Source organism: Pundamilia nyererei, unplaced genomic scaffold, assembly GCF_000239375.1.
Source record: "Pundamilia nyererei isolate P.nyererei 1_Seehausen unplaced genomic scaffold, PunNye1.0 scaffold00450, whole genome shotgun sequence".
Taxonomy (NCBI): Eukaryota; Metazoa; Chordata; class Actinopteri; order Cichliformes; family Cichlidae; genus Pundamilia; species Pundamilia nyererei.
In genome coordinates, this window is record NW_005187851.1 from 189,124 (window position 1) to 200,585 (window position 11,462).

The 11,462-nt window shown below is 40.8% G+C and overlaps 1 protein-coding gene across 5 annotated transcripts in view; it reads left to right on the forward strand.

Annotated features, from left to right (window-relative positions):
* Positions 1-10,528, forward strand: part of kcnc2 (potassium voltage-gated channel, Shaw-related subfamily, member 2) — a 120,585-nt gene extending 110,057 nt beyond the window's left edge. The window contains exons 3-5 of one of the 5 annotated variants that reach the window (XM_005753681.1): positions 1,606-1,776; positions 8,257-8,351; positions 8,569-10,528. In XM_005753681.1, coding sequence (XP_005753738.1) covers positions 1,606-1,776; positions 8,257-8,318 — 233 coding nt within the window. In that variant the 3' untranslated portion in view covers positions 8,319-8,351; positions 8,569-10,528. Of the gene's footprint in view, positions 1-1,605; positions 1,777-7,244 lie in introns of all 5 variants that reach the window. The other 4 variants (XM_005753682.1, XM_005753683.1, XM_005753680.1 and 1 more) reach the window with 4 other exon arrangements.
* Positions 10,529-11,462: the final 934 nt, after the last annotated feature.

Consider the following 11,462-nt stretch of genomic DNA (forward strand, 5'->3'; position numbering starts at 1 on the left):
CTCCCCCACCCTAGATGGCACGGTGAGGAAGTCCAGCAGTTAAAGCACTTAGACTAGAACAGACGTAGCTACGTTAAAACAATAAAACAATAAAAGAAGGTACGACCTCTCTCGTGCTCCCAGGATGTGGGTGTGCATTCTAGTGTGGAATACACACCAAGCCTTTGCAGCCTGTTAAAGATCACACACAATTAATTATATGCCTCTAAGTATACATGGTTGAATATTTCCTAATACAAATAACTACATGCAGTATTCTACCATATGCAAACTTATATCACTAAAAGATTATACTGACTACTAAATACAATTTTCCATTAACAAAATCAAACAATCACAGTGTAATCAAAGTACAGAATTGTAGCTTTTAATTCAAAGAGTTTTACAATAATGTTTGCATTTACTGTTTATGAATCACAGCCATAGTTCCCATTGTCAGAGGCTCAAAGTAATTGGACAAACTAACACAATTTTAAATGAAAGGATTCAAAACAGTCCTTTCAAGTCTGGAGCCCATGGATCTCATTACATGTATATTTCCGCCACTGAGACGCTCTGCTAGGTCTTTATTTAATTGCCACTCGTTTGTAAGTTGTGCCTTCAGTTTTTGGTTTTGCTTTTTTGGGGGAGGGGCTCCTTGCACTGATGTCTCTTTGGATCAAATATAGAGAATTCACCTGTCCAGGTAACATATATGCGAGTTAATTCATTGGAGCCATGAAGGTGCATCTGAAATTAAGACTATGTCAAACAATTGACTCTAATTCCTGAACAGATAATACAGTTTTTGCACCCGTTCAGTTAAAGTCTGCACCAATCACGTCTTCACTGTTTGATTTAAAATCTAATATGTTTGAGGGCACAGATGTATAAATCTGTGTAGCTATGGTAATTGCTAATGCTCCACACTGGTGTTATTTAATCTTGATACTTTTTCATCTTCACCATCCCCCCCAAAAAATTGATTTGATTCTCCTGCAAAGGGAAACACTGCTATACCAAGGACCTCCACTGTCATCCACAAACTATTAGAACCACGTAAATGTACCAGCCCTTCAATTTTATTACATATTTAATCATAAAAATTGACATGGCCAATTGTGAAACTGTCAGTACGTGTCTTTAGTCCCCAAAGAGGAGCTCTATGACTGCCAGAGCATGTAGTTACATGTTAAGAAGAATGTATTAGCCTGATCTCCTTCCTAATAATGGATGGAAAATGTCACTCAAATGCACAGTCATAGCTCTTTTATATAGACAAGGCAAAAACGACATCAGGTTTTGGCTCTATGAATTATGCTGTTTGGCAGGGTTTTCCTTTTTGGGTAAGAATGGAAACATCAGTCTCACCTGTATCTTTTCACAAGGTTAAAGTAAAAACAGATTTCTTGAAATCTTTGAAATCCACAGAGTGTCGTCATTCCATGGATTCAGATCGTAGTTTCTTTCTGTTGAAGGCAGACGTGAGGATTGTAGTTTCATTGCTTGGTAACTTCTTCTGTTGTCATGTCTATGAGGGAAAAGTACCACAAAATCATCAGCTTGGTGTAAATTGCATGAATGAACAAAAGCAAATATGGATGTGCAAATGGATTTTTCTCTCAGTTCTGTCTGTAGACTGCAGCGGGGGCAGCGACCTCACCATGTCTCCTGAGGAGAGGGTTCCCATGCGTAGGTCCAGCACCCGAGAACAGGACCGCCGGAGTGGGGGGACCTGTTTCCTGCTTGCTGCCAGTGATTACACCTGCCCTGCAGACGGAGGGATACGAAAGACAGGTAGTTTAACTGATATGTAAAATTTCACTTTTTAAATGTCATTTAATTCAACATCGAATTAGAACATTGTGATGTGATTTTATAAAGTATTCTAAAAAGCATGCAGATCTGTTTATTGGGAAATCATTGTCAAATCCACGCTTGCTGTTGTGCACTGCTACTGATTAGTTGTTTGAATCATCAGTCATCATTAGTAAAGTTCAGTTTCCTGGAACCACCGGTCTGAATAAACCGCCTATCATTTTAGAAGGTACTATTAAAATCACAGATACTTGTCCAAATGCTCATCAGCTGATCCATGTCCTTAGTGAGTGGCACACCAACATCCCAGGAAGGGAGGAGGCTTTATGTTCAGCCCTAGTCAGCTCAGGTAACGTAACCTGTTGACGTGCTGTCGCGACTCTCCACAGACACACTGCATAACATTTTTGGCCTTTCTAAGGGGCAAACGCATCCCGGCAGCTGACTCAGAACTGTTGCTTTCTTCACAATTTATTCCTGTTTTCTGGTTGCCTGGAAACAGTTGAATACATTTCTGACCCAGTGTCTTACTTTTTTGGCTGTGGACTGGTCCACTGTCCGTCCACAGAATGCAAAATAATTGCCAAGTACATCATCTGCCTGTAAGGTGATGATACACCAGCAAATAGTTTTTCACTGTCAGAGAGGATAAAAGGTTAAGGAACAAGATTTTAGTCAACTCATAAACATATTTATAGGGTAGGGTATAAGTCACCAATGGATATCAGTCTTATAGCTCTGGCTACCGTTCTTACAAATCCTGTACTGGCTGAGCCCTACCAAACATCATCATCAGAGGATCTGCAGGAAAGAGACGAGGTTTTAGTTTCTGTTTGTAACTCTTGGCCATAAAGCTAATATTTATTTCTAAAGACTGAAGCTAGCTAGGAAGAGAAGCTTACATTATCAGCTCCTGTTAGAATTGATAAATACACTATTTATCAGTTTCTTAAACTTTTTCTCTTGTACCTTTGGTTTTTACATTATTTAGCAAACCATCAGCTCCAATAAAGCAGTTCTTTAAATTTGAGTTTGCAGAAAAATGAAGAAGTCACTTTCCCAAATATTATGAGTTGGAAATAGCTCTGATTGCATGACTGAAATAATGTTTTTCATAAAACTACAGGAATAAAATTCATCTTTACTTGCTGTCAGACTTGCCCTCCTGAATTGCATAGCACATGTCACCTTGTGCCAGTACATTGTGAAAAGGTCAGACTCAGAAAGGGCTTGCTAACACTTTGACCCAGCCTAAAGGTTATTGTTAAGTTACACCTGCTGAATTTCCTAAAAGTGTTGTTGCTGTTCTGTATGATATCAAAGGCAGAAAAGGTCATGAAACTAGTGATGGGATTTCCGGCTCTTTTTAGAGAACCGGCTCTTTCGGCTCGGCTCATTAAAAAGAGCCGGCTCTTTCGCCCCCTGAACCGGCTCTTCAGGTTGTTTTGTTGCTTTAATTAATTTATTATTAACAATAATATGAAATTATGCACAAAAGTAATTACTAATGTAAAAAAAAGAGTGGTTTTATTTATACATGTTTAAATATAAACATATGCGGTGGCCCCTAGAGACAAAGCACGTACAAATTCCAAAGCACGTACAAACTCCAAAACACATTTCTAGCGTTAACTGAACTTCCAAAACAGAGCTACTAGATCACTTAAATTACACAATTGAACGCAATGTGTTTGTGTATTTATACACAAGCACTCATATATATTCAAATAATTTAAAAAATGTTCATTTACCTGTTACTACCACACACTAAATCCGGTCGTTGGTACTTCCTGGCTTGTGTAGCCACTAGGTAACAAAAGCTCAACACTGCCCCCTAGCATCCTGGAGCACCTCTGTTGTGTTTTGTACGTGTTTTGAGTTTTTATGTGCTTTGTCTGTAGGGGCCACCGTAAATATACTTTTATTTATTCACTCCACATAAAATCTAATAAATAAATCATATAATACAAAAACCAACTATTCACATTTCAACTTTTAACTATTTAAATTTTCAGCTTTTTCCTTTTAAACAAATTTCAAGTGAAACAACACAAAACTCTGCAAACCACAACACAATTAAATATAAACTAAAATATGAAAACAAAAAGAAGATGCATATTCTCTGTCATATGGACCTGCATGAATAAACTTTCTGAATCCTTTATCATCCACAGCTGAAAATAGTTGTGGATACTATACCTTTCTGATGGGAGGTTGTTGTCCCTGGCTCTCTTTCTCTCTCTCTCCCTCCCGCTCTGTTCCTGTGCTACTGCGAGTTTAACTATCGCCCCTCCCTCCTCTGCCCAGCAAAGCACAAGGCTCGCGTGAGGAGTGAAGTGAAAAAAGTGCGAGAGAGAGAGTGAGAGAAAGAAAAAAAAAACCCACGGCTCGCGATAAGGAGCCGGCTCGTGTCGTTCACGTCAAAGATCTGGCTCTAAGAGCCATTTCGTTCGTGACGACACATCACTACAGGAAACAAAGCACATAAATCAAGCAGTTCGCAGAGCAGAGATTAGTTCAGACTGCAGTTTTTTTGATAGATGCAGATTATCTCTGCTAAATAGAGAACATACCAAAATGTCATTTGGATGCTATCAGAAACATATGTCATTCAGATTGCTTCTTCTATTTACCTGCAGAGACATGAATCTTGTGTTAATCTGCAAAGTAAAGTGGAAGTGTTAAGCCTTGGCTAACTGCCTTGTATGGGAAGGTAGCTGCATCTCCAGGAGCCTAGCTGAATATCCGGCTCCTAATATTATTGCTGTAAAGCCACCTAGCACTCATTGGATAGCAGGCAAATCAGTGCTTCTGTTCCACTGATTATTTTGCTAAAGCACCCATTATACAAGAATTCTAATGAATGCAAAGCATTCATTAGGCTTGCTAACAGAGCCTTATTTTTCATTGCATTAAGCAAAAGAAACAACAACAACAAAAAACAACTGCTGATGGCTTTGAGGTGGTTACTGGAGTAGTCTAACAGGTTAACCTGTCCACATCTTCAGCGACAGCGCATCATGATTTTCAGTGAAGTCAGGTGAGCAGCTGTCCCTTTTATCCATCGTGGTTGCAGTTGCCACCACACTGACGGTAATGCATAAAACATGGGTTCCTTTCTTGTTCCCGCTACCTGTTGGCTCAGACCCAGGCTCTCTTTTGTTCTGCTCGCTTGGCTCATTCTGAAAGAGCCCCAGTTTAATTTGCACCCATGCTCTCAGTGAATCAAATGGTGGTGTATGCAGAGTGGTAATGAGGCAACATTTCCATTTGCTGTTCCTCATCAGCCGATTGGCATGCTCCATTACTGCGCTGGCTGCTGTGGCTTGTTTGGTTATTTTGAACCCAATGCAGATTTACTGATGTGCATCACATGCAGCATTTTCAGAAGTTTGAGCTGTTGTTGTTAAGATGATTGAATTAAGGTGTGTCGATTATCATCATCATCAGTATGTGTCTGGATTCATACACACACAGTAACATTTGATACATAATCTAAGACACATGCATGTTGTTCATTTTAAGCTACATATTGTGGCTCAATATATGAATTGGTGGTTTATATGTGCACTTGTTAACTTTAACCGTTCCTTGGAAATTTTATCCATTTCTAATGGGAGAAAATACTAATGATGCTGTCACTGGTGCCACAACATGAACGACTGTTTTTTTCTTCAGCCCTAAAGTTAAAGAATTATAATATCTCTCATTTAGCTAAAACGACTCTGACAGAGTTTACAGAGGTATTTCTCAGGGGTGGAGCTTGCTGTGCAAGTTACAGAAATACAATTACGAAGGAGCTCCGCTGGCTTGCAAAGTTCAAAGAACTTCAAGATACATACAGCTTCAAATGGCAACACATATAATAGATATGCTACTTACTAATTACCTAGCTAACTACAGGGTAGCACGACTGCTCTATTATTAGTTTAAGTTTTCATTACAAGCACCAAGAAACAGAAACACTGTCTACAATATAAACAAAATCAAAAGCTGACTCTTCCGTCCCATATCAACTTTTCATTAAGTAACTAAGCACCACTTTTTCAGAGGAAAGATTGTCAGTAAAGTGAAAGAGAAATGAAGTAGATTCCCAGCATCAGAGGACTGACTACAAATCCCACGAATGTTCCTGTTGTGCGTCCAACACTGGCCTGATCACTGACCTCAGACTCCCTAACCAAAGATAGCTGTGCAGCTTCTTTCTTCAACTTAATTTCACCAAAGCTGCCATCTGTGACGTCGTGCAGCTATGAGGGGCATCTCTGATGAAATTATGGACATGTCGCTGCCGCTGATAGAGAGGAGCAGCCACACGCCAGTAGAAACAGATAACCTTTACCATGACTAATTCACTTGTTCACTGACCATCCACGAGTTAGCAAACCTGTGGTCCAAGATGCTGCAGAACCAATCACAGAGCTTTCTTTTCTGTATCAAGATCTGCAGATGTGGGTCAAAGCAGGAACAAGTTCATTAAAGCAGAATGTTTTCTTAAGAATCTACTTAAAGGAATATTGATCTTTTTAAATGACAGCATTTCGTACTGTTGAAATTCAATATTTCATCTTAAAAGTTTTAAATAAATAGCACAGCTGGCCAAACAGCAAACACAAGTGAGATTCAACTCTGACATGCTAAACTGCTGGCATTGTTACATTTTTGGACCCTAAAGAGAAAAACATGAATACTGTGCATGGTGGGGCTTTAAAGTCTTCCACTTTTTCATCGCTCAATTTTAAAACATTTAGACGATTTGATGTGGCATAGAGATTCTCTTGCCATCTGAAAATATAATATTATTGGGCAATAAATTGATATAGTAGTGCATTGTTCAACAATAAAAGTAGCCTTTTTTTCAACATCTGCTGTGACGACAAGGCTACCAGTAACTCCCTGCTAGCATAGCATGAATGCAGCATAAAGAACAGCTCGGGTTTAAAATGTCGCCACACAAACTTATTTTGTTTCAGAGTAGGCAAAGATTTAAATAAAGAGAATTTAATTTAATTATGCATCGATTTACTGCAGGAACTAAAGATGTGAACAGCTATCGGTGTATCCAGTGTTGTTTGTATTTGTTGTAGATGTAATGGATTTCATATTTCAGTTACTTCAGCAACAATATAGATAGTTTGCACTTAAAGCAATCTTAAGAAGCACTTTTGAGCCAGTCAGGTTGTTTCTTCCTCTCAAGCAGCTCCAGGCCTAAGAATTTCAATATGCTTTATGGCCAGTGTCATGAAATGTGCTGTACATGCACTCACCATACAGTATGCTACTGTTGCTATGTCTCACTCCTGTCTCCTGTCTTGTCTCGGTTCACTCGGCTGGCTCGGATTTGGATCGTTGCCTGCCTGCCTGCCTGCCTGCCTGTGTGTGTTCATGTCCTGTTCCTGCACAACCACCTCCACCACCACCACCTTTGTCGCCCCCCTCATCTGAAGGCTATGAGAAATCCCGGAGCTTAAACAACATAGCGGGCATGACTGGCATGGCTGGTAACACTCTGAGGCTGTCTCCTGTGACCTCGCCCTATGGATCGCCCTGCCCGCTACGCCGCTCTCGCTCCCCTATCCCTTCCATCCTGTGAGATGTCCACCTCTGGACCGCTTTGACCCCAACCAACCCATATCCGTTCCACTAACAAACCACATCCCTCTGGCATCAAATCCGAACTCTGTTTAGTTCTTGTGACTAGTGGAGAAGTACTCCACCATCGTAGCCAAGAATCGTGTAAATGTCTCGAGTAACCTGAGCAAGTTCTGCGCTTTTCCTTCGAGGTACATCTGCTAAGCTCACATTCATCTCCTGATGTACCTTTTAGCTCGATATTATCATAATGTGAGTCTTGCAATAAAAAAACTGTTACTGGTGGCTTCAGAGGTAGCAGCCATAACGTGTAATAAAGGACATTTAATAATCAGGGATATTAGATGTTGTTATATTTAGATACCTTGAAATAGATGTGCTTCCAGAAAAAGAAAGAGAGATGCCACTTTGTTTTAACCTCACACAAACTGTGACTTTGTTGATGGTAAACTGTGTTATAATTGGGTTGGAGTTGGAGAGGAGGGGCAAGTCGCTTTTCACCCGCTGTTGGGCCTGCTCATGTTTTTGCATGGATCATCCTGTAACCATCGTCTTCAAGCAGCGTGCACAGAGGAGGGGAGGAGAGCTCGAGGATCTGTAGAACAGACTTGGAGTTGTTTCTAGAAAATGTTGTTATGTTGGGATTTAGGCGAGGGAGGGCGTACCCGACTCGTACCATGTCTCATTTTGCCATTGGCTTCAGCAACAATCCACGAAGAGACTGAAAACACAGAAGCCCAGCTGGGCGTTGCTTTCTGCTCATTTGCTGCTATTTCTGAATAACTTTCTCCTCCTCTGTGTCTAATTTTCTTTTTCCTCTGACGTAGTGCCACCAAATCTGTTGTGTTTCTGGTTGTTTACTCACAGATAACTGCAAAGAGGTTGTCTTTACTGGTTTTACACAAGCAGAGAGCAGCGTTCTATCTTAATGGCTTGAAGAAAGGCACCGCCATAGTGGAAAGGTAAAGGAATGAGGGTGCGGTGCCATCTCACCCTTTTCTTGGCTATTTTTCAGTGTGTGTGTGTGTGTGTGGGGGGGCATAGACAGGTAGCATTTTATTCATGAGGCAATGTCCATAAAAAATAAATAGATGTACGTCCCCAGACTACACAGTTGAAATTGAAGCTAATCAGTCTTTTTGACAATGACAGGCATAAACTGCCTCTGTGTACCAACAGGTGTGGGGAAGCAGACGTAACCATGCAGCAGTGTGCCTCGCCCATCACTACAGTATGTCTATAGAAGTAGCAGGAGGTTGCTAAGCAACTGGCTCACAACTAGATGCATCTTCCACGTAGCTCGGCAAAAAGTCAAACTATCAGAAAGAGGAGCTTGTCTTTGTCTTTGCACCTAGTTATTGATTCACGCCTTACATGAACGACCCCAGCACACAGACGAGCCTTTAGAAATAAAATTTTGTACTGTTTTGATTTTTGTGCATATATTTTTAAACAGACAGCGTGTGCATGGTGAGATCTGATGCATTTCTTTCATCCAAACATGTGTTTATATTTTATTTAGACAATTCATTTCCTATTTGAATAACAGTGGGATAAATTGTCATCTGTATGAGGACCTATTGCAGTGGGAAGACCTCATTTGGAGCCATAAGGCCACGCCTACAGGACAATAAGGATGAGGACGCACCCGAGAGCCACTGACTGACAGGCTGTCGGTGAGCAGACTGGAAGACTCACAAAAAATTCTTATTTTGAAAAGGAGAGGAAAGCAAACTGGGCTCGTCCTTAAAAGAGACTATCTAGTGTGTAGATTCTGCTCCTGTAAATACAAAACAACACAGCACATCTGGGCCATGTGGCTCTGTCCACACATCTGTCTTTTGATATAGCGAGTCAGGTACGAGGCGGCTCGCTGCTACGTTGCGCCGTTGACACTCTGAGTCGATCATCTTGCTGTGATATCCCTCCTTGCAATAAATGTATTGAGACGCATCAGTCGAGACACTTTGTGTTCAAAACAAGGAGTGTGTTCATATATGAAATTCCACACCGAGTATATACAGTGTAGAGAGGCAACGTTGAACAAATGTGACATTACGATCATCTCTGCTTTTGTTTCTCTCTGTAATTTCAGTAGGTTAATTGCTGCTGTGTGTAACTGTGTGTGTGCGTGCGTGTGTGCGTGTCCTAACAATCCAGGGTAAGGTCTATAGCTTGAAAGGCCCGGTCAGAGAAGACCAGCGAGTGGACTCGATGCTGTCACTCTTGTACATTTAGCACAAACAGAAATGAGACAGAGCTCCCCTGTGATGCAGTGCCGTTGTAGAAGTCCCCTCTCTACCCTGCGTTAGTGCTGCAGACGTTCATCTCTATACAAACCAAATTGTTCTGACCAGACTATTCCTCATGACTCCTGGTGGCTAACAAAAATAACTTGATTCTTCCAGATCTTTCCCCTTGTGGGGGTGAAGCAAACGTGTAGCAGAAGTTTACCAAGTTATACAGCGGGACTTCTAGAATGGCTACATCTGCACCGTAGCAATCCCACATACCCACACAATCAGATTGGATTCGCAATAAGCACCCGAAAAACAAAAGCACCGATCCACACTGTGATTTCAGGAGCCTGTTAAAACAGGAAGGTGAAGGAAAACGAGTGAAAAAGCAGCTGGAGAAGCTGCCAGGCGAGATCTGAAAGTGGCACAACCGGCACAGTTGTAGGCTAGCTGTTCCAGTGTCGCCCTGAACCCACCATCCTCCTCATGTAGTACACACGCTGCTTCACTCTTTGAATTGACAAAGGGGTACCGTTCTTCGTGTATTTCTAGGATGATGTTATAACTTGAAAAAAAAGGTGTTTATTTTTTTGAAACCAGAACATGTATTTTTGTGTCTTACTGTGGAGTACTTTGCTCTTTCCTGTAAAGTCCTGGTAGTCTGATGCTGTGCTTCTACATCGTGTCCTCCAACTGTCAGGCTTTTGATCCAAGTTCATGTTTCGTATGTTTTACTGTGAGCATAATTCTAGTTTTTGTAATTCTGTATTTGTGGAGCCTTTTGTTGGCAAGTGCATGCTGAAAAGAAAAATCATTATGTCAAATTGTAAAAAAAAATAAAATAAGATGACATATTGTATATCACGTTCAAAACAATGTGTATAGAGTAAAGGTAAATACTATGTGAGAGACTCACATAAACTATTTATCTTTTAACAGATGGTCTCTGTCTTTGCTTAATTTCACCTATTTTCTTCTTGGTTGTCAGAAAAACACAAATGTGTGTTTAACCTTCACGCACACCACACAAACCCTCACTTTTCATATAGGAGTCAATCGTCTCCACTTTTCTAAATTGAAAATCGACTTATTTCTTTTGATAATGCTTAACTTCACCTATTAAACCACCTTCAAACTTTCCCCTTTACATTAGTGACTCAGGTCTCTGCGCACAGAAAAAAAAAAAAATCTAACCTGAATTGAAATTAAAATGAAAACTTTAACAATCCTTTTCCACAGTGTTAGTCAGTGACTGGCTGCTCCTGTATGGGATCAGAACGATGCCGCCTTATCCCACAGTCCAGCCAATGATGCGATTCACATTCGTGTATACGCAGCTAATCAACGTGGCTGACAGGCTCTGACAGCGTCCTCATGTGCCGGAGTTTTAGCAAAGCGGCTGATGTGGAGTGAAGCCAGGTTAATGACAACGTGTCCAACCATTGGAGATGTGAGCAGGACAGACGGAACAACTGACGGACAAAGTGTGGACTTTATTGTGTTGATCGGCCACGTAAAACCAGAGTTATGATAAAATATCTGTAATGTTTGTTTTTCTTCCTGAATACTGTCGTTGTTTATATTTACTGCGGGAAGAAACGGTAAAAACGACGTTTTATAAGGAAAACGCTCGAAAGCCTGTGAGCAAAAACAACGCCAAAAAAACCCCCAGCCTTTCCTATTGGTGAAAAAATGAAACCTGGTCGACCAATCAAAAAATGATATGGCAACATGACATTTAGTTGTTTAGGAAGGAGGAGGTTTTAAGAGTGACGGCGGAGATTTGCGACATTTAGCGTGTTTGGAGTCTGAACATAGTGTGTTGTCTTGTGTAGT